This window comes from Pteronotus mesoamericanus, unplaced genomic scaffold (assembly GCF_021234165.1).
Source record: "Pteronotus mesoamericanus isolate MK-2021 breed Mesoamerican mustached bat unplaced genomic scaffold, CSHL_Meso_final scaffold_99, whole genome shotgun sequence".
NCBI classification, from domain to species: domain Eukaryota; kingdom Metazoa; phylum Chordata; class Mammalia; order Chiroptera; family Mormoopidae; genus Pteronotus; species Pteronotus mesoamericanus.
The window spans coordinates 14,846,449-14,868,830 of NW_026555330.1; the positions used below are offsets into that span (position 1 = coordinate 14,846,449).

At 58.8% G+C, this 22,382-nt stretch overlaps 1 protein-coding gene across 3 annotated transcripts in view; it reads right to left on the reverse strand.

The window, feature by feature from the left end:
• The window catches only part of SLC44A3 (solute carrier family 44 member 3), a 47,439-nt gene that overhangs the window by 17,744 nt on the left and 7,313 nt on the right, over positions 1–22,382 (reverse strand). For all 3 annotated transcript variants that reach the window (XM_054564692.1, XM_054564691.1, XM_054564690.1), the window contains 6 exons: positions 17,825–17,985; positions 16,790–16,879; positions 15,565–15,689; positions 13,376–13,562; positions 8,719–8,884; positions 2,703–2,859 (listed from right to left, as the gene is read on the reverse strand). In XM_054564692.1, the coding sequence (XP_054420667.1) occupies positions 2,703–2,859; positions 8,719–8,884; positions 13,376–13,562; positions 15,565–15,689; positions 16,790–16,879; positions 17,825–17,985 (886 nt within the window). The remainder of the gene's footprint in view (positions 1–2,702; positions 2,860–8,718; positions 8,885–13,375; positions 13,563–15,564; positions 15,690–16,789; positions 16,880–17,824; positions 17,986–22,382) is intronic.

Genomic DNA, 22,382 nt, shown 5'->3' on the forward strand with positions numbered 1-22,382 from the left:
GTATCACCAGGGACCCAAGTTTCTCTCTCATGGGCTTACCTGTTACAACTGCTGTTGACCTCAGCAGAAAGGGAAATGGGTTGGTTAGTCCCTATTTACTATCGAAGGTAAAAACTAGGCCCTCTGGTTCCAGTAAAAAAACAAAAACAAACAAACAAAAAAAACCCTCTTTTCCTTCATCTCCCCTTCAGTGTTTCGGTTATAAACTGCTTTTTCAAACCAGCTTGTTGTCATGACAAATTCACATCCCAAAGACGATAAAACAAAGGATGCTTTGTAGATATTAGTTATGTGCTCACATTAAAAAAAAGAATCAAGTTTATGTTTTTTGTAAATGAATCCGATAATGAGATTTTCAGGGCTAAATTTCAAGGGATAAATTAGTTCTTTGAACTGTAACTTAGACTAGTGTATAACTCAAGAGTGAATGACTTACAGAAACCCTTAGAGGAGAGGGGGCTGATTGCATCCGACCCACAGCCCAGAGTCTGAGAGGAAAATGCCGATAAACAATCCTGAAATAGACCTCTCTGAGGACCCAGGAATAACGCAGCCTTATATGGGCATTTTCTCGTCCCCACGTTAGTTCAGATGCATGAAACTTGACCTGGAGGCTTGTCAGCCTGGTGGTGTGGTTGTGAATGAGCCATTTGCAATACAAAGGATGGAAGGATCGTGTGGGGCCGCGGGAAATGTTTAAACTGCAGACACACCACAGGCTGCCAGGCTGCTGAGCAAGACCGGGGCTTTCCCCCGGAGAAAGGACACATTTCTCCAACAGGCATGTCACTGGAAGGGCGTTTGGCCCCTTGGTCCTCACGGGATAGTGGGGGGGGGGGGGGGGGGATAAATAACCTTTTAAGCCAGCCCGCTGACTCCTCCCCCAGGCTTAGGGAAGGCGCTCTACCCCGAGTGGAAGACCCTCAGGGAGGGATGGCAAGTCCCCTGCTGCTCCTCAATCCGGGACTATTACCGCCACCCCCCCCCCGCCCCCCTGCCACACACACAGAACAGACCCCAGGATGTGCCCCTTCAGCGTGTGAACTATGTGGTGCCGAAGGCAACCAAGATCCTGCAGGCTCAAGAGGAACTTGTACCTCTCCCCTAAAGAACTTAAATTCAGGGCCTTGTCCCTAATAAGAGTGGTCATTGGAAATAATGTTTCTGATTCATCTACAGTCAGGAAAAACTGCTGATTACTGAACCCCTGGTCTTCCTATTGTCCCGCAATGACTTCCTCCCCTCCGAAGGCTCAAGGCGCCGGAGCTTGTCCTCAGCTCGGAGTGTCATGTCTCTGCCTCTGAGCTGGATCCTGAGCTTGGAGTTCCCACTCACGTAACTAAATTGTCATTTTCTCGTGTTCATCTGTCTATGTCTATTTTAGTTATTGGATCAGCCACAAGAGTAAATATATATTTATATATTTTTTATATAGAAATTTATATATATTTACGTAATCATATATATATGATCAAGAAATCCTCCAAGTTTCCTAAAATTGAAGGATAAATTTCAAAATGCAGGAGCCAGCGTAGCCGGATTTCACCTGGAAGTGGAAATGCCTCTGCAAGTCACCAACATGTATGTATTTTTTATCCCTTGAAATTCAGCCCTGAAAGTCTCTCTATAGAATTTATTTCCAAAAATATTAAACTTAACTCTCTTTTACTGCAGGCTCATAACCAGCACCTACAAAGCACCATTTCCACAGAAGTACAAGGGAGCGCAGGGGCGGGGAGGGGTGGGGCGGGGCGGGGCGGGGGTGGGGGGCGGGTGCGACTGTGTTGCCGGCATTTCCAGACACGGAGGCTGGGGAACTTTTTCTGAGATCCAATCAATGATACGCTAATCTCAAATCTTGATTTGGGACTTAAAAATATCAACAATTCAGACGTCTGCTTAAAAGAGCTGGTAAGAACACCCCTGAGTGCAATAAGGGGCCCCGTGTAAAAGGCCTCCAGTTTGCCGAGACTGCCTCCCTGGGCCCCCAGGCTGGAGTCAGGTTTGTGAAACTCTGACCCAGCCCCTGGCGCGGGCGCGGGGGGCGGGGCAGGGCGCTCAGCGCTGCCGGGCAGAGCCCTGGGCGCAGTCCAGCCCCGCCCTGTGCGGTGGCAGAAACACCCTGAGAACAGCTGTTCTCCTGGGGCTCTGGTTCCTGCTGGCATTCGGGGCCACTGTGCTCGGAAATCCGAGCCGGGGCGGAGAAAAGCCCGGACAAAGGCCCTCAGTCTTCTGTCTTGGGGCTGGGATTTGGGTCACGCTGCCCAGTTCTCACTCTTCGCTCCCTCCCTCCCTCTCACACACACACACCAGTGACTCCCCACGGCGCCCCCTAGGAAACGCAAAGGCAGGGGATGTTTTAGCATTAAAAAACAAACGTTATCTTGTAGTGTTTTCTTCCTTTAAAAGAGAAAGCCCCTAAATGTCCAAAAACACGGGTTTAAATTTCCTCTGACAAATCCCTCCCATTTGTTCGGCATTTGAATAAGAAGCTTGCCTCTCCCCGAAGGGCCCCCTCCTGACCCCACCCCCCTCCCGTGTCGGGGTGGGGGGGGGGAAGCCCAGCCCTGGGAACCAGAAGCAGTTTGGGGGGGGGGTGCGGCGCGTGGCCTTTGGAATGGCCGCCTCCCAGGTCACAGGGCTGCCCCGGGACCTGCTGCAGGTTCCTGCAAGGTGAGGGTGCGGTTGCGGGGCCTCCTCACCTGGCCTCTCAGAGCATGAGACATGCACAGGACGGCAGCTCCAGGAATGCTCGCCGCAGGGATGAGGAGTGAGCCTTTGGCGGCTGTCCCCGGGTGGTAGCAGAAGAGGGTGGCGAGTGATGACAGGACTGGGCGGTCGGGAGGGTCGTTACCGTTTCTGGGAACAGGAAGAAAAGGCGCCCCTTAAAAACGACTGCTGCGAAAGGGTCGCCGCGTTCCGGTCCAGATCGGCCAGGGCACCGACAGCGCGCAGCAGCGGCGGCGAGCACGGGGCAGCGCCGGGCACTGGGGCGACTCGTCCCTTCTGGCGGCACTCAGCGCGACAAACATACAACAGAAGATGTTATAAAAGCCGCCGATGGGGTAAAACAAACCAGGTTCCCTCTTGACAACACCGATCCCCCCAACAGCCCCTTAAGGGGCCTATTACTCTCGTTTTAATTTTCAGAAGCTCCACTCTGTAACCATCTGCAAGGTGTGAATCACACAGGGAAAGGCCACCTGCCTTGGCTGGGTCATTGAAACCACTGCTGGTTACACGGGCAGGACGGTGGCTGGGGACAGGGAACCCCCTGCGGCGAGCGTGGGCTCGGCTGGAGGCCCTGAAACCGGGCTGACCCCCACTCCACAAAGGCCACGTCCTGTGACTCATCTGCAGGACTTGTCAGGACACAGCTCCCGAGAATGCAAATCCCAGTTGCACAAGCAGGGAGAGAAGTGACAGGCAAAGGACCGCGCCCCCCCCACCCCAAAACCTGAGGGTCACGCAGAGGACAGCGCGGCCCAGGCACGCGCCCTGACCCTCGGATTCCGCGCAGGCCCGCTCCAGAGAGCCAGGCCGTTCCCGGAAGCCGCCTCTCTGGGCCCAAGCACAGCCGGGTTCCTTCCCGGCAGGGGATTCTGCAGCGGGGTCGGGTTGCTCAGGGATGAGCTTCTGACAAGGGCCTCCATTTGACGGAGGAAGGAACGCAGCCAGAAAGGCCTCCAGAGTTGGCAACGGCCCTGCTTGCTGCTAATCACCCAGGAGAGAGGAGGGAGGGAGGGAGGAAGAGGGAGAGGGTGGCAGCACCACAGCCCGGTCACGGCCCACGCGTGTCCCCGGGAGGCGGCAGAGCCAGGGAGCCGCACCGATGGGGCCGCACTCTGATCGGATCCCCAGGCAGAGCAGACAGGCCGGGAAAATCTGACACGCCCTCCTCCCCCTTTTTTTTTTTTTCTTTTTCCTTTAAGAAAGAATGTTTACTTTTCCATTGAGGAGGTTTGTGTGCCTTTGAACGTCTTGTGGTGCTGGGTTGGTGGGAGGGTCTGCTTCCCACCCCACGGGGACCTACGTGTGGGGCCCCGGCCTGTCCTCTGGGCGCTGCCGTGTGGGGTCAGGCATGGGCCTTCTGAGGCTTCACCCGGACGGGATGAACCACTGTCCCGACGGAGACTCCAGGGTCCCAGGCGCAAGCTCGGCTCTCACTGGGACTCCACAGGGGTAGCCCAGGGCTCCCCGTGGCTGCCTTGGGAGATTTCAGATGCTGGGCTATCACAGCACAAGAGAGGCAACTGAAAAAGAGGGACATCCTACAGGTGGCCCAGACCCTGGGGCCTGACGGTCTCCGCAGGAACTCTCCGGCCCCTGGGCTCGGGGGAGTGCGGACGGCGAAGGCCGGCTGGCTGCGTTAAATCCTCGGCCTGCGTGCGGGCGAGAACACGCGGGGAAGGAATCGTGAACCTCATGGAAAGTTAAAGATTTAAAAAAATGAAGCATGAGCTTTGAGATCAGGAAAAACCTTGAGGTTTCAAAATTAGACACAAAATCAAAAGAGAAAGTAGGACTCTTTAATAAATTGTAGTGCTAAAAAAAATCCTGCCTTTTATTTTTTAAATATTTTGGTTATGCTACCCTAATTGTTGTCCAATTTCCCCCCTTTCCCCCGTCCCTCAGGCAGTCCCGTGATGAGTGATGTTGAGCACCTTTTCATGTACCTGCTGGCCACCTGCGTGTCCTCTTAGTACAAACGTCCATTCAGTTTCCTCTGCCCATTTTTCGGTTGGGTGGTTTTTCTTTTGAGCCATAGGAGTTTTGCATATTTTGTATATTAGCCCCTTATCGGATATCTGATTTGCATATATTCGTTCCCTTCCCAGAGGCCGCCTTTCCATCCTGCTGTTTCTTTTGCTGAGCAGCCTTTCCGTTTGGTGCAGTCCCACTTCTAAGTTTTCGGGTTTGTTGCCTGTGCCTTTGGTCATATTCAAAAAATGGAGCCCAGTCCAAAGTCAAGGAACTTTCCCCTTGAGTTTTTTCCCAGGAATTTTACAGTGTCTGTCCTCCTGTTTAAGCCTTCAATCCCCTTCTAATTAATTCTTGGGAGTGGTGTAAGACAGGGGTGTGGTTTCGCTCTCCTGCCTGTGACTGTCCGGTCTTCCAGCCTCATTTCCTGTAGAGGCTGCCCTTCCCCCACTGGCTTTCCTTGGCTCCTGTGTCAAATATTAGGTGACGGTATTGGTGAAGCGTAACTCTGAGCTCTTGACTGTGTTCCAGTGACCTCTGTGTCTATTTCTATGCCAGTGCCATAGTGTTTTGATTACTATATGCCTGTAATATAGTTCGATATCAGAAAGTGTGATACTTCTAGTTTTTCTCCGGATTGTTTTTGCCTATTTGGGGTCTTTTGTGGCTCCATTCAAATTTTAGAATTGTTTTTTTCTACTTCTATGGAAAATGCCATCAGAAATTCGATGAGGGTTGTATCACCTCTGTAGATAGCTTTGGGTGGTATGGACAGTTTAACAATATTAATTCTTTCGATCCATGAACACAGGGGATCTTTCCATTTGTTTGTGTCTTCTTCAATATCTTATCAAAACCTTTTAGTTTTCAGTGTATAAGTCTTACACCTCCTTGGTTAAATTTATTTCTAAGTATTTTATTGTTTTTGATGCTATTTTGAGTGGGTTTATTTTTATTTCTCTTTTAGATATTTCCTCGTTAGTGCTCAGAAAATGCTACAGTATTCTGTGTGTGCATTTTGTATCCTGCACCTTTACCGAACTCATCAGTTAGTTCTATCAGTTCTTGGGTGGTGTCTCTCGAGTTTTCTATACATAAGATCGTATCATTGGTACATAAATAACTGATCCGAGTAGTAGTGAATTCTGATTATATTCCCTTTCCTGTACGGCTTCTGGGTTCTCCTGAGGTCAGTAAATGCTTTACATTTTTTTTATTTGCTTGGTTTTCCACGGCCTTTGGCAAAGCATACATCTTCCCTGCACGTGGTCAAGCACACCTGGATTCCCCTGGCTGCTGCTTCCCTTGGAGACACCGGCCTGGAGCCCACCCCTCCGGCCCCCGCCTCCGACAGCCTGTTGCCTCCATGGCCACGCGCCGCCCGCTGAGAAAGCGTCTTCCCCTCTCCACTGGGTTCAAGCCCATTCCTGAGTCCCATGAATGGCTGGCTCATTCATTGCAACACAGAACATCCTTCCTGAGAAGCAACGTGGGAGGAAAGCCCTTTGACATGTCCCAGGCCCGAACAGGACTTTTCTCTCCTTTGACTGACAGTGTGGGCAGGTCGGGAACTCCAGGCCGGAAACCCCCTCTCCGGGGGCCTCGGGCAGCCTGGCCCCGCCGCCATCCTGGCTGCGGCTGAACGCCAGGGCCCGCGCCAGGCCTGGATCCTCAGCCTGCGATCTGCTTTTCCCATCTGGAAGCTTCTAGGGTCTTATCTTTAGTCCTGCCCTCCAGCTTTGAGAAACTTTGATGATTTCATCCCTTCTTTTTCCTTTGTTCTCTGTTTGTGGAACTCACACTAGTCAGATATTGGCTCTCCTAAACTTATGTTCTAACTTTTCATGCTTTCTCTCCTACCTTCCATCTGTTTTTCCCTCCGCCTCTATCTCCTAGAAGTTCTTCAATTTCATATTTTCATCCTTTAATAAAAAAGTTTTACTTTGTAATCATATTTTTAATTACTAAGAGGTCTTTCTCGCTCTCTATTCCTTTCTCCTTATTTACGGATGCTGTATTGCTTTGTTCTAAAGATAATATGTTTTTTATTGGTTTTTGTAGTTTTCTTCTGCTGCCTGCATGGCCCCTGTTTCCCTAAACTGCTTTTGTTTTGTTCAGTTCGATCTTCCTTTCTCCGGAGGTTTTCTTCAAACGTCTGGTAATCACTGGTTGCCCTTTGCATGTAAGAGGCGGTGCCCAGGGGTGAGCTGGAAGCTCTGCGAGGGGGTGGGTGACTGTCACTGTCCGTTCAGAGTCAGAGGACCAGGTCATGTTGCTGGGGAGCCCCACGTGGCACCAGCTGGACCTCCCCACTCTGGGTTAGGCAAGTTCTCCAATGAAGAATCCTCAGGGACACCCACCCGGCTGCCGCCTCCGGGGGGCTGAGCTGCGGAACGTGGGCCAGGGATGGTGCAGGGAGGGGGCCGCAGCTCCCGCTGGGTCAGACGCCCCCCATCCAGCCCTCCTCTGCCCCCCGCTGGCGTGGACTGACTGCTCCGCAGGAAGATGCCCGGCTAACCTTCAGAAGCGCGTTCACACGCGAGTTCCTGAGCCGCGCGAGGTTTGGGGGCTCCGATCGGCCAGCATCTTACGTCCACCCCCATCCCCACGCAGCACGCGCAGGCAGGCCCCTCGTTCCGGCTCCCTCCCCACAGCGGTCAGCGCCGGGTGGCCGTCTCTGACCCGCTGCATGGCCTCTGCTGGTCGCTGTCCTGTGCACGCCCACGCCTTTCTCATTCTTCCGTGGGGACGCGGAGTGGGGGGCGGGGGTGCGCACACGCGCCGCCCTCACAGTCCCAACCAGGAGCCGCCACTGGAAATGCTTCGCTTCCGTGGCTCCGTGGTAACCCGGCTGCCGCCGTCAGCCGGTCTGGCTGGTACAATCGCTGCTCTGCAACCCAGCCGCAGGGGACGCGCCCCGCCGGCCCCCCGACGCGTAGAGCCGAGGGCTACAGCCCCTCTGCGCCTCTCGCACGGCGAACGACACAGTGACGGGGGCCCCAGGAGCAGCGCCGTGTTCAGCCCCCCGGCCCCTTACAGGGCAGGAGGTGACTGCCCGGGGCATGCGCCACCCCTGCGACACTCTCTCCCCCAGGGTCTCTGTTCACCTGCTCACCGGCTCACCTGTTCACCTGCTCACCGGCCGAGGCGGGAGACGCAGCAGCCCCACGGGACTGAACTTCCTGTTCTGGGTCCAGCCCCGGCACTGCCCTGGCCCCCACCCCCAGGCGCCACCGCTGCCCCCGTGGAGCCCCGCACTCTGGAGGGGGGGCGCCGAGGGCAGGGCGTGTCCCCCATTATTCTGTGGGGTCACAGGGCAGAAACACTTAAGTACGCGTCGCTCCGTGTAGCTAATGCACTGGCACTTACAGGACATCGGTCACGCTTTACAGTCAGACACAGGTGCCTGAGGGCTCCGTTATTTTCCAAGCGCATGTTCCCCTCGTTTTCCTAGGACAGATGCGGGTCCCCAGAGGTTACTTCAGTGCGTCCCAGACAGACCAGCACTTTTTTGCAGGGCGGGGTCCGCGAGGCCTTTCGGCTGCCTCTCGCCTCCATCTAAGCAGACTGTCATGTCCCTGCTGGGCTTCCTTCTGAAGTTCCTATCTCCACGTGAAGGGCCTGGGCCCTGGCTGGGTGGCTCCGTTGGTTGGAGCGTCGTCTCGTACACTGAAAGGTCGCAGGTTTGATTCCCGGTCTGGGTGCGTATGGAAGGCAACTGATCGATGATGTTTCTCTCTCTCTCTCTCTCTCTTCTTCCACCCCCCGCCCCAATCAATAAATATGTCAGTCGAGGACATATTTATTTATTTTTTAAAAAAGAGCTTGGAACGGTGGCAGATTTAGGGAACACCACTTCTTTTCGCCACTAAATAAGTATCCAGACAAACTTTTAGCTTCACTTAGTACTTGCCAACCCAACCCCTTTGACAGGTGCTGTCAAAATTCCAACTTTCCTCGCGAGACGCACAGCAGGACGCACAAGAACAGACGGACAAGAGCGAGGGCTGGACCTACCTGGTGAAATAGCAGGCGACCACCGCCCCAGCCACCGTCATTCGCTGGCACGCGAGGATGAATTCGCTGGTCCAGACGAGGCCCACGAGGTGGTACCCCCACAGGTACCGAATGCCGGAGAGAGGCGTGTACTCCACGTGGCCGGCTCCCGTGACCCGGGCGGCTCCTGAAGCGTGAAACACAAACATGCTTCGCATCCATGTTGCCCCCGGCCCGGAGGGCGGTCCGCCAGGACACACTTCCTCGCGCCTGGCCTTTGCCGTTCCGCGACCCCCGGACGCCCACGCCGAGGGTGACGCACCACCGCCGTTTAAATGCTCTGTAGCAAACACGAGAAACCGTGGACGCACTGAACCTACGAGCGATCCGAACACAGCAATTACAGGGGAGGGTGGGCAGGAGAGTTGCAAGGCGTGTGGCGTGCACTCGAATGCTCACCCCACTTCGTGGGCGTGAGAACTGAGGCCTGGGGGAGCCAAGGCCTCTGGGACACCACACCGCGCCCAGCGCGTGGGAGACTGGGAGGCCGGCCCACGGGCTCCAAGGCCCCCGGCTGCCCTACCACGGCACTTGGGGACACAAACAGAGCCGCACAGAGCTGTCGGGACCACACACAGAGCCTGCGTCACGGAACATGCGGCCCTTCTAAAGGGGACAAGGACCTTCCTTCTGTCTAAGGGATTCGTTTCAGGTTTCACCTCAAGAACAAAGTCTCCTGGCGCGCTTTAAATGTCCGCTGGGCCTCACGGTTACCCTTCCAGGTCCGGACCTCAGCCCCCCCTGCCCTGCGGAGCCGGGTCAAGCCGCTTGGAGCCCTGGCCTCCTCATCCGCGACAGCCCTTCCCTGGGGAGGTTTGAGGGACACTGCCTGGTAGGTGGCTACTACAGGGCCTGGTCCTGGAAATATCACCCAGGAGCCGATAACGAGCGTTACTGTTCTATTTCGGGAGCACAACGCCGCGCCGGACCGAGGCCTGCAGGGGACTCCGACACCACCCTGCCTCGCGTGGGGCTGTCCCCTCCTTCATTCGCCTTCATCTAGCAATCTCCGGAGCTAGCCCCACGATATGATCCCACTTTGTCAAAGCCTGTGCGACTGCCACAATCCTCCGCTCCGAGGTCTAAGCGCACTGCGCTGAGGGGCCCTCCGGTCCCCAACAAGACCCACCCCCTGAGCCACCTTTGAAGGCGGCGCCCTACCCCCTCCCGTAGCTGGATGCCGCTTTCAGAGCCATAATGCAGGTGCCTGACACTCCCCGCAGGGCCTGTGCGAAGGAAGCGGAGGCGAAGAGGCCGCGTGGGCCCACGGGCTCCGGACAGCGCTGTCTCCGCCCCTCCGCTCTGGGCTCCGTCCGACAAGAGCTGCATTGTGAGGAGCCGCGGGCAGCCTGCCCTGCAGAGGGACGCTGACATTTATCGAACACTGGGCTCTTTCTGGCGCGAGGCGCGCCCCTGTCTCAGGTAAGGCCCTAGCAAGCGCGCCTGCTTTCCAGAGCGGGCGGGTTTCGGAAGAGCTTCCCCAGCCCGCAGGGCGGGGATGGCAGGCGAGCCTCAGCTCCGTGGCGCCCTGGTGCCGGGGGCAGGAGCAGGACCAAGACATCACGCTGGGTTTGGGGTGGGGAACGCTTCCCTGGGACAGGAGGGAGAACAGGGGTGCCTCGTGCCGCCCACGGCACCGTCGCAGCCATCCCAGCTCAGCCCTGGAGGGCGCTGGACGGCAGGCAGCGGCAAAGGTGCAAGGTCGAGGCCCACGCTGCCTCCAGACCCTGGGCCGCGCGGCGCTGTGGGCTGGTCACCGAGCGCCCGCGGGAGCCGCCCCCTGTTCCTCTGCGTCGGCTGCAGGGCCGTGGGCCGGCTCTCCCTCACACGGGCTCTTCGTGGGGGGCAGGGCCGGCCCTGTGCCCCGTCGGGTGTCCAGCAGCGTCCACAGCCTGTACCCCCTCGATGCCAGGAGCATCCTCCCTCTACTCCTCCCGTCATGCCAACCCCAAATGTCTCCAGACACAGCCGGGCGCCGCCGCGGGGTGAGGTCCCTGCCTGAGACCCAGCGCTGTGAGCAAACCTCCTCTACAGCCCGGGCCTGGAAGTCCCCGGGCGTGTTCCCGCGTGCAAGGCTGCCCTCTCCTGGAGGGCCGCGCCCCTACACTCGAGAGCCAGGGCCACGGCCAGGCACCCAGTTGCTAAGGTTTGAAACAACGCAGCTCCTGCAAAGAGCAGCCACCGTCACCAGGGACCTGGACTGCAGAGGGAGGCCTGGGTGTGCGGGTCTCCTGATGGCACGGGGAAGGACACTGAGCTGAGAAGGGACTTGGCTCCAGGCTCAGCTTGCACACGTCAGAAGCCGCCCGGGCCTCGGGTCTCTCACTGCGAAGATGAGGAGGGGGGATGGGCAGGAAGAAGCCCGGGGTCACAGGTGTGGGCTGAGAGTCACATCTCTGCAGCGACCCCCAGTGCTGACCGGTCTCGGGCGTGGCATGGGGCCTTTGCACGCCCCAGCCTCATCGTCACCGGCATCACCTGCTCCTCACGGCCCTGGGGCTCCGGTCCCCACTGGCGGCTCCGGCTGCTGCCCAGGCAGCTGCCGTGAGGGTTGGAGGCGGAAGGAGCGTGGAACAGCAAGCACAGCACGCAGTTAGCCGTAACGGACTTGTGCGTACATGGGATTCCGGTTCTGAAATCTGCGACTGGTTATTAAGCATGTACCGCACACTGGGATTATGCTGAATGTCAGCTACGGGGGCTGGGGGGAGTGAAAGAGGCAAACAAAAAACCAGAAAGATGCCATCCGAGTGACTCTCAGGAACTCGCGGGTCCTTAGCCCACTCAGCCCTGCTTCCCGGCTGTTTTCCTTGTCTCCTCTGGCCCCAAGGCTTCCCTCCCCCTCGCCCCCCCACCCGACAAGGGCCTGCCTCGAGGCTCCTGAGAAAACAGAACCAATCAGAAGCCCCCGCGGGTGGCCACGCCCCCGTCCAGCTGCCGCCAACAGTGGGTCCTCAGTCTGATCCGCGTAGTACCATGAACTGTGCCTGACCCCAAGCCCCCCCCAACATTCTCAATGACCCGGAGGCATCTCTTCAGACCCTCCCGCTTTCTTGCTCCAGGAGAATACCCCTCCCCACAGCCTTCTTATCTCACATCCTCTTTAAACATCTGCCCCACGGCAGCTCAAGGCAGCTCGGCTCCCGCTCCCTGCCACTCCTGTTCCTCTGACAGCCCAGTTCCTCGCTGCACTCTCCCCTCGGTGCTCCGCCCACACTTCTCTGGGGCTGCCTGGGGTCATCTCTGCGCTGGCCCGTCCCTGGCGCTGATCCGGCCATCCCTCTCCTGCCCCGGGCTCCAGGGCAGCCGCTCTGGCCTCCCGCCCCGGCGACCCCCTTCCTCAGTCTCCGTTCCTCCCTCTTCCATCTGCATGACCCTTGAACAGCCGCAGCGCCCGAAGCGCGGCCCTGGATCTCCTCTCCTCTCCACACGCGTTTTGATCTCACGGTTTCCAATATCACCTACCATCTGTGCCCCAAGTGCCCAAATGAAGGCCTCTGGGCACACCAGACTCCGGCAGCTGCCGGCCTCCGGGGCCTCCCCGTCCAGCTGCCTAGAAGGCACCTCGATGAACAAGACCCAGGATGATCCAACTTCCCGCAAACACTCGCCTCAAAGCCTCGCCCCGCCGCAGTCTGCGGGGACCCCTCCCCCAGTTCCTCAGCACCCTCAGGGTGCACCCCCCCCCCCAACGCTCCTGTGCTGCTCAGGCCCCTCAGTGGGTGTGTCAGGAACCCTTTCAAAATAGATGCAGATTCTGACATGTCCCACCCCGCCCACCCGCGGCGGTGGTTTGTAACTGCCTGGTGACAGTCCCAGAAAACAGCACCCTCTTGTGTACACACACCAGAGCGCGAGTTGGGGCCTGCAAATCGGAGGAACCAGGGAAGGGGGCACAGACCGACCGGCCACCTGTCCCCACACCACGCGTCCCAGGCCGGCGGCGCGCTAAGGGACTCGAGCCGGAATCACGCCCAGCGCACCCCCAAGCTGCCCTGCTGCCTGTGTTTTGCAGCGAGGCTTTCTTGGTGAGGGAAGCGCCGAGGGACACACAGTCTGGCACAAGCTCCTCCTCCGGTCTGAGGCGCTCTTTGAAAAGCGTGGCTCTGGACCGTGGCTTTGAAAAACAGACACTTAGTCCTCCCTCTCGCCAGGTGCCTGGGAACCCACACGCCGGAGGACGGGGAGCCGGAGGCGTCCTCTGGGGCCCGCGTGCTGTGGCCCAGCGGGCCCTGCTGAGCAGGGTGGGCCAGAAGCGTGTCTCCACCAGTGCCTTCGGCTTCGGGAGCGGGTGGAGAACTGCCCTCGGAGAGAGGCTAAACCCAAAGGCCTTTGATGAGCTGCATTCTACAAGCTTTTTTTTCCATGTTGTCATTTTTCCTCAAGTTCTCTCAGTCTTTCCTGAACTTATCTCTCACGATGCATAAAACGAGCTCCGCTTCAAGTAAGAAGAAGAAAAAGAACTTCCCGCGTCCCAGGGACAGAGCCCTGGGCCCCGAGCCCCGTCACCGCGGGCATCAGACACCTCTTGCCGCTAGGGCGGTTTGGGCCGCTGCCGGCGACAGGGCGAGGGTTTCGGTGGGGACTCCGAGGGGGTGGCACCGCCCGTGGGCCTCACCTGCGGTGCCCAGGCTCAGGAGCACGGCCACCCAGAGCGCCCAGAAGAAAAGCAGGACGGCGACCGTCCACAGAGGCTGCAGCAGCAGCGCCGGACAGCGGCCGATGGCCGTGTTGGCCACCCGGAGCAGCTCGACCGCCAGTTCCATTCTCCTCCTCAGGACAAAGATCAGCAGGAGCAGGACCGCCTGGGGAGAGAGACGCTTGTGTCAGATATGCGGCGCCGCGCCACGCCACACGGGCGGGGCTGGGGACTGGGCGGGGCTCTCACTGGGGCCTCAGCAAGGCCTGGGGACAGACCCCCAAATGCATTCGGGGCACCTGCCACAGGCTGGTCCCCGGGCGAGGCCCTGCCGCTGTGACAGCCAACGGGACGCCGTGCAGCCTGTGGTCTGGTTGGAGAGCCGGAGAAAATGAGGCTCGGGTCCCAGGGTGGGGAGCTGACTGCCCCTCGTCCCCCCGCCCTGGCACCGAGAGGCCCAGGACCCTGGGAGGCCGGTGGAGGGCAGGGGCTGGGCGCAGCGGGGGAGGGGGAGGCCTGACCGCGCCTCTGTGCCTTGCCCCCTGCGCAGGACGTCACCCTGAGGACGCAGGCCGCCCTCCCCCCACACCCTGGCCCAGCACTGCCGACCCGCCCCCCGCCCCCGCCCGGGCAGGCCTCCAGGAGCGCCTGCCCCAGGGGCCCCTCTGGGCTCTAAGCCGCAACCCGGGCTCTTTGGCTGCGCTGCCTGCCTCCCGAGGGGAGCCTTTCCTGCCACTCAACTTTTGTTCTTCGCTGCCGTGAGTGGTTATATTGAGTTGATTTCAACATTGTTCCCAGGAAGGCCCGTCGTCCCAGAACACTCAGGAGATGGGACACGTCCCCACCCCAACGGCCGGCCTCGGTGGCAGACCAGGGTCTTCCTGGGATTCAGGCCACCAGGTGAGACTCATGGGTCTCTGCTAGGCCCCCACATGCGGGAGGGCGTCGGGGAGGACCACCCAGCAAGGTGAGGCTCCGAGGTGAGCAAGGAGGGAGGAGGCTGTGGGGGGGGTGACCCCCTGCCTCGGGTCTTCTCCTGCCAGTGTGGGAAGCTCCCCCCGCCCTGTCTCCCCCTTGTCTGGGAAGGCGAGGCGGGGGGAGCCCTGCAGACCAGCGTTGGGGACAGGGAGTGGCACCTGATCAGGGAGCAGAACCTGGCTCCCTGTCCTCCCTCCTCCACCTTGAGCAGGCGTGGGGGTTCAGGGCTGGTCACCCCAGGATGTGCCTTTGTGCTACGACACCTGCTCTGAGCTAAAGGCACCCCAGCCTCGGGTGCAGGAGGACCGTCGGCCCCTCCCTTGGGTCGGGGCGCCTCCCTAACCACGGACGGTCACAGAGAACCTCCGGCGTCCACAGGGCGGGCAGACAGCTGCTCGCTGGACAGTCACTCTCCCCGTCCCTGGCCGGGCTCCTGAGAGCCCCAGGCAGCCCGGGCCGGGCTCGCCCCTCCCCTCCCGCGGGGGGCCGCTGACGCGCACTGTGCGGGGTTCCCACACACAGGAGTTCCGTCTGGTTACTTTCTCCGGCTAACCTGTCTGTCCGGTGATTGGACCCGCGGGAAGAACACTGGGGGCAGAGGGGAGTGCAGGGGACGGGAGGGAAGCCGTGGGGAGGGACCTGCCACCTCCCTTCGCAGCCCCCTCTGATGCCCCGACTGCTCCCGCCATTGGCCGATTCCAGCCAGGGAGTCAGGGAGTCAGGGAGTCAGGGGGTCAGCAGGTCAGGGAGGCGGCAGCCGGCTCTCTGACCGCAGGGGCCCTGCGGCCGGACACGGGTGTGGGGACCAGGCGCTCCAGGCCCTGGGCGGCATGCGCCATCCCCCCTGGAGAGGCCTCCGCCCTACCGCACAGGGCGCAGCCCGCCCTCTGCCCGGTGGCCCCTGGGGGCCGAGGGTGGTTCTGCTGCGCTCCAGGACAAGGAGGGCACACGGGCGACAAGCCAGCCTTGGGGGGTGGCAGAAACAACGTGCAGAGGCGGCGGTTTCCTGAGAGTCCGAGGCTCCGAGGCGCCCCCTGCGGGGATGCTGGGTAAAAACCCTGGTGCGCAGCCGCGGAGGCGCCCCCGAGGGGGAGGGCGAGCCCCTTCTCGCGGTTCCCTGTCAAAACCCTGCGATTTGGATTCAGAGTTCTGGAGGCTCCGTGACCGCCTCCTGGAAGCATGTCTCTTACCGTGAAAACCGTTGACACAACCGCAAACCCCAGCAACCAGGTCATGTTGTCCCTTTCCGTGTCCAATGCCACACTGAGGTCGTTGGTGTAGTCATAATACAGCCACCATAAGACGCCACACACGACTGGAAAGCAAATGCCAGGGAGCTCAGCACCGGCCCCGGCATCTCCCCGCTCCCCGCCTTCCACCCCCGCACGGGGACCTCACACCCAGCTCAGCCAGTGGGTCCCGAGTTCCTGTGCTTCCGAGGAGCTGGGCAGGGGCAGGGGCAGGGGCAGGGGCAGGGGCAGGGGCAGGGGCAGGGCCACCCAGGCCCAGAGCGGATGCTCGTCTTCGGGAGACACGTGGCGGGGGCGGGCGGGGGGCGGGCAAACCCCAGAACACAGGTGCATCCCGTTGGCCCTGCCCACACCCTGGGCCCGGGTGCGAGCAGGGGAGGGGCTGTGCCAACAGGACAGCGAGAGGAACAGCGTTAGAGCCGAACCTAAACCCCCCGCGGGCTCTGCAGGGGCGGGCCCCACGGGGGCCTGTGCAGCGGGGCAGCACCTACAAAACACAGGCAGACACTGGGTGCCGCACCTGCTCAGCACCTGAGTGCTGACGGCCGCCTACGCCTCATGGGTCACTGGCAAGGTCACAGGGAAAGTGTCCCTCCCCAGCCTGGGGGCGCGTCCCCCAGCCCGGGATGCCATGTGCCTGGGGCCGCGGGACGCTGGGGGCTCAGCCCGTTATTCCGGGGAATGAAGCTGTGGCTGCGCCCGTGACCGGAAACTCAGTTGCCCCAAACCCGCTGGCGCAGCCGCAGCCCCAGGCCCCTGCCTCCCGGACCCCTCTCCCCCCGACCCCTGGGTGGACTCACAGCCCGGCCATGAAAGGGAAACGGCAGGCCCAGGAGGGGGTCCCCGGACCCGGCCCGGCTCAGAGCCTCTGCCCGACAACGTGCAGCCCACAGCCCCTACGCCCAGGGGGCTGCGTGCTCTGAGGGAGTCCTTCCAGCGGCTTCGGGCCAGCGCGGGGCTGCCCTCCCAGGGTGGGGGCCGGGTCCTGACCTGGAGGCTCCCCTCTGTCGCGTCTGCACCTGCGCCCCCCTCGGGTACCAGGCCGGGGTCAGGCGAGTGGACTCTCTAAGACCCTGTTTCGCTCAAAAATGGAAACTTTTGACTTCCACACTTAACAGAAAGGCCTTTCACTTACCCAAAAAGAAAATCAAGTGGAAATACTTACACAACGATCCCAGAATAACCAGCGCAATCAGAGTGCGAAGCAGAAGGCGGGGGATGAGTCGGAAGGCCAACAGCACAGCCAGAGACAAGGCTGGAAGGGAGCAGAGCGCAGGAAGTGCGGCGGCCCCGCCTCCGCGAGCCAGGACCTCCGCCCGGGCCAGCGCCCGGGCCAGGCCGCCGGAGGCCGAGGAGCCCAGCTTCTCACGGGCTGGCATCCCCCTTGAATTTATTTCTTAAAGCACGTATTATTCCCAAATACTTAAATCTTTCTTTTCATTTTAAGTCCAAAGGAGCCATTTTACTTTCTTTTTTCAATCACATTTAAGTGCTTTGACTTTGCACTGGGCTTAGGCAAAGCTTTCACTTAAACATCCTCGGATTTTTTTTCTCTCTTTTTAGAGAGAGAGGAAGGGAAGGAGGAAGAGAGGGAGAGAAACACTGGTGTGTGGTTGCCTCACACACCAATGTGGACCTAGCCCACAACCTTAAAGGGCTCAGGAAATGGGAAGCCAAAGGGCTAAGGTGGGTCGCCGCTTCTAGAAAGGCCTGAAGGAGGCACGTCCTGGCTGAAGGCCTTGCCCTGCCTACGGCCCGAAGCAAAGATGGTCCCCGCAGGAGTCGGGACATCGGCCAGGGCCGTCTATGTAACCTGGAGGCGCCGCCCGGCTTGCCCATGGGGAGAGGGCGCACTGGGCAGACAGGTGCGACTGGTCCCCCAACGACTGCACCCTTCACGGCCAACCCGTGAACTGGCCCCCTGCTCCGCACCTCCGTCCTCCCGTGGCGGCAGTAACTGGGGCAGACCGCGGTCACTAGGCCCGGCCTCGTGAGGCTCCTGTCAGGGAGCCAGCTGGCCTGCCCCAGTTACGGCCCCCTCTCCCTCTTGAACCTGGTGCACGGAAGGCTTCTATAAAGGGAATGTACAAAGGGAAGCTTTAAATGTAGTCAAGAGCGAATTTTCACTGTGCCGCTTCCGTAAGCACAGGAGGCCCCAGCAGGCCTCATGCGGCCGCGGATAAAAGCAGCTGGAGGTTACCTGACGCGAGAACACAGAGGCCGAAGACGGTGTCCCTTCCTGACATGACCCCGCTGAGAGTCCGATGGAGGGGGTCAGCGTCGTTCAGCAGGACAGACGCGAACCGGGAGTAGCACTCGGGCGTTTGAGGGGCGCACCGGTTCAGCAAGGGGAAAGGCTTGCTACAAACAAAAGGGTTAATTACGCACCTTTAAAAAAGGACGTTTATTTAAAATTCTCGGCCACCAAGAAAGCCTACGACAGGCTCTCATAAAGAGAGGCCCCACCCCGGCGCGCAGAGCCCCTGGGGAGCGGGCAGCTGCGGCCACCGTCGCGGCGAGCAGAGGCCTCTGGAGGGGGCGTGACCCTGGGGCCCCCTGGACGCCGGGCGCCCGGAGACACCCTGGGAGCGACCTCCCCGACACTCACCCCTTGGCCTTTCTCAGACACAAACCACCGACTGCAACACAAGAGCCCCAGGTCTCACGCTGAGGCCTCAGGTGCACCCCGGGCCCCCTCGTGCGACCTGGCAGACGAGAGCCCTCACAGAAACGACCAGGAGTCGCCTCCCCTCTTGCCTGGCCACTCCCTGCTGCACCATGTGTGGGGAGGCTCGTTTCCCCCACGAGGTCGCCTTGGTGCTTTCAGGAAGATGGCTCTGCACAAGTAGTCCCATTCCTGGGCTCTCTGTCCTGATCCACCTGTCCGTCCGCCTGTCCTCCTTCCAACGCCACTGTCTTAGTTACTGTGACGTTAGTCTAAGCCTCGCAACCAGGTGCTGGAGCCCTCGAACTCTGTCGTTCTTCAAGATTTTTTGTGATCCCAGGTCTTTGGCTTGTCTGTACTTTTTAGAACGAACCTGCCATTTCTCCAAACTTATACTGAGAGGATTGTGTTGAGTCTACAGAACAATTCGGGGAGAAGTGACGCCCTAGCAAATGTGCAAACTTCCGATCAGTGACTAAGGAGCATTTCTCTGCTGCTTTAGGTTTCCTGTGCCTCCCAGCGGGGGCTCCAAGCTCCCGGCAGAGGCCTCCCACGGCTTGTTACTCTACTCCTGAACATGCCACATGTTTGCCTGTTGCTGAAGACGGACTTGAAGGAAGCATTTACCGTTTGCTGTTGATAGACAGAAGTGCAGTTTGCTCCTGTCTTACAGTTTTGCTTAATCCGCCTACCAGTTATTCTGCAGATTCCTCCGGATTTTCTGGGTAAATAATTAGGTTGCCTGTAACTAATGAGGGCTTCACCCCACCCTTTCTTCCCCTTTTCCTGACCTGACCGCAATTCCTAGGACCCCTGTTCCAGCGCCGAACAGACAGGCTGGGACAGACGCCCCCCCATTTCCAACGTGAGGCGTGGAGCATGTAGCAGTTCACGTGAAAATGACACTCGCTGTCGATTTCTCTCTGACGCCCTCTGCCCCGCTGCGAAAGTTCTGAGTTATTCTAGCTTGCTGGTCTCTTATTTAAAAAATAAAAATAAAAAAAAGGAGCTCAGCAGTGTTCCGTCGCCTGCTGTGCCGTAACTCATTTAAGCAGCCCTCTCACAGCCCTGGCTTTCAGCCTTGCGCGACGGTAAACAACGCTGCGAATGAGCGGGCACCAACGCCCTCTCGCCCCGGCACGAGGACGTCCGCCGACTACATTTCTAGAAACAGAAAGTCTCGGTTACCGGGTCTGCACCTCTGCGTCGGTGAATGCTGATGGACCACCCCCAGGGCCCCGGCAGTCCAAGTGCCACGCCCTCGCATCCAACACAACGCACCATCCAACCTTCAGGAGGCTGTGCCGTCGACCAGGGGAAAACATTAAATCTCACATACAATTTTCCCTGTCTTGATGGAGGTCCCGCCTCTTTTAACAGTATGTTTTTAAAACACCGTGCTTTCTCTCTGAAGCACCAGTCTATAGTCTTATCTCATTTTTATGTTGAGATGTGGGTCTGTTCCATTTGATTAGCAAGGCATGTTGTACATAAATTAGACATTAACCTCTTTTTATATGAATTGCAACTTATTTGCCAGTTCATTTTGCTTCTACTGTTTTTGTCAGCCAGCAGTTAGTTTTTAATGCAGCCAAATGTATCAATTCTTAAATTGTACGTCTCCTAAGTTTTAAGTCAGTGAGAAGCCTGCCTTACTCTCAGGCTATAACAATTTTCCCATGGCTTCTAGCGCTTCCTGGTTTCACTGTGTCACTAAAACCGTTACCCCACCTGGAGTCGCCCCGCAGACGGCCCGAGGCTGGGCCCAGCTGCTCCCCCCCAACCCGCCTGCCGGGCCGGCCCGCCCACGCCCACGGAAGAGTCCATCTCCTGCCGCTGCCCTAAGATGCCGCTTGCATCCTGCGCTCGATTCCTGTTAGCGTGTGGACCTGTCTCTGGATTGTCCGTGGTCTTCCATGGACCTCTCTACGCCGGAACTAGTACCACGGTATTTCAGTTATGAAACTTCATATTTTAAAAACTAGAAAGGTTTGCCCCTTCATTGTTTTTCTTTCAAATTTTTCTTGGTCATTCCTTTTTTTTTTTTTTCAGTTTTGCTTACAAACTTTCGAATCAGCTTTTCCAGTTTCGGGAAAGATGCTGCTATCACTTGCACGCAGGCGAGATAGACGATCGCTCAGGGGGAGGCGACGGCTTCCTCGTGCCGCTGGGACATCAGGACTCAGCCCCTTCCCCGTGTTCGCGTTGTCCTCGCGGGCCCACTCTGGCTGCCTCCCCGCGGTTCTTCCCTGTGTTGGCCTTGCTTTTAGGGACCTTTGTGTTTAGCACATACTTTTTCTTTGTGTAAAATGAGTCTTTTAAAAAAACATACGAATGCCACAGATTTCAGTCTATGACCCTTGTTTCCTACCACCTAGAACACGTTCCCTTATCATTTGTAGTTTTTTGGTTAATTTTCTCACCACTGGTAGAGTAGCGATTCTATCTCCCACTTTCCAATTTCTAACCCTCGGTTTCCCTCTCTTTCCTGTTACTGAACCGTATTAATGCCGCTGTGCCCGAGCTGTTTGGAAAGCAAGTGGGTCCTGGACCGTCATTTGGTGCTTCTGACAAACAAGGCCCGACACAGACGTCCTGTCATTTGATTTGGTTTTTCCCCAAATACAACTCTCCGGGGCACCTCGGTTTGGTGAACACAGCGTGTCAACTGTGGCGCTTCCTGGGCATTGAATTGCCGGTGCTGGTGGAGACCACCCGCACTGCCTGGGGGGCGGGGGCGGCCTGCGGAGCCTGGGCCCCCCCGCCCCCAGCAACCAACGTGGGGCTGACCAGCTGCCCACGACCGGCCTCAGCGGCTGGGATGGGGGTGTGTCTCTTGGCTACAGACGCCGGTTTCTTCCCCGCGTGTGCTTTCCCTCTCCCCGCTGGCAAAGCTTGCAGGGAGTCACTGGGACAGCTGATCGCGGCTTTTGGCCCTGCTGGAATTCACCCAACCAAACGACGCAGCGACTGGTGTGGGTGCCCAGGAGGGAGGCGGGGCCTGGGACTGGCTGCGGGAGCTGCAGCCTCATCGATTTACAACACACGGGGCTCCAAGCGCGATGTGGCACGGGCACCAGCGGGGAAAGGTCTGCTGGTTGGTGTCTGGCCACAGGGACCCTGCTGCTCTTTAAAGCTCTTGCCCAAGAGCTCCTCACCACTCGAGCCTCCTGATGCTCAGCCACGGCTCTCACGGGGCACACACAGCCCCGTGACCGACAGATGGAGAGGAAACAGTCGGTCTGGTCCGAGAGAGGCATTCGGAGCACGCACTCTGGCCCCATAGCCACACTTCTCGGTTTTCACGCTTCTCACTCCTGGCCCGGCTCGTCCACGACAAATACGATCGTTTCCACCTTCAAACAAGCCCTTGCTTATGCAGGGAAAGGAAACGGAGCCTTGGGAGCACTCAGGGCCACTTCTATGTCCCTAACTCCGTCCGGGAAAGGCCGGCCAATCAGCAGTTTGTCTTTGCTGAAAAGGTAGCACTGGCAAGGCCTGTGTGGAAGGGTTCAGCTAGTCTGGCTTCAGAAAGAGCAAACGGTGACCCTGGGGCGCGTGGCAGTGCCCCCCCAACTTGGGTGCAGCCCGAACAGGCTGTCTGCCAGGCAGGACAAACTCGGCGCAGCCTCGCTGGCCCGCGCTGGGTCACAGATGCAAACCGGGCGCTGCCTGGGCCTGAGCCCGGCCACGCTGCACTTTTCTCAGCCGCGAACAGGAATGAAAACACCACCTACACTCAGAGGTTGCACGAGGTCCCGATACATGGATACACCTCAAGGGCTTTGGAAAGCACCTGCCTGGCAAGTCTCAAAGCGCGACAAAAGCTCGCTGCTATCGCCGCTATCAGCTGGGAGCCTCCTGTGGAGTCACCGCCGCCACCCGTTTACGGTAAGTGCAGGAGAAAGGTGGCCATGGTCGGGTTACACCCTCAAAAGCACCCCCTTTCCAGTCCTCCTGCGGGAACAGTCACAAAGAGTCTTCATTTAAAAATCCTTCTCGAAAGCCCTGGCAGGGTTGCTCAGTCGGTGAGAGTGCCGTTCCTGATACACCAAGGCTGCAGGTTCGGTCCCCAGTCAGGGCACATACAAGA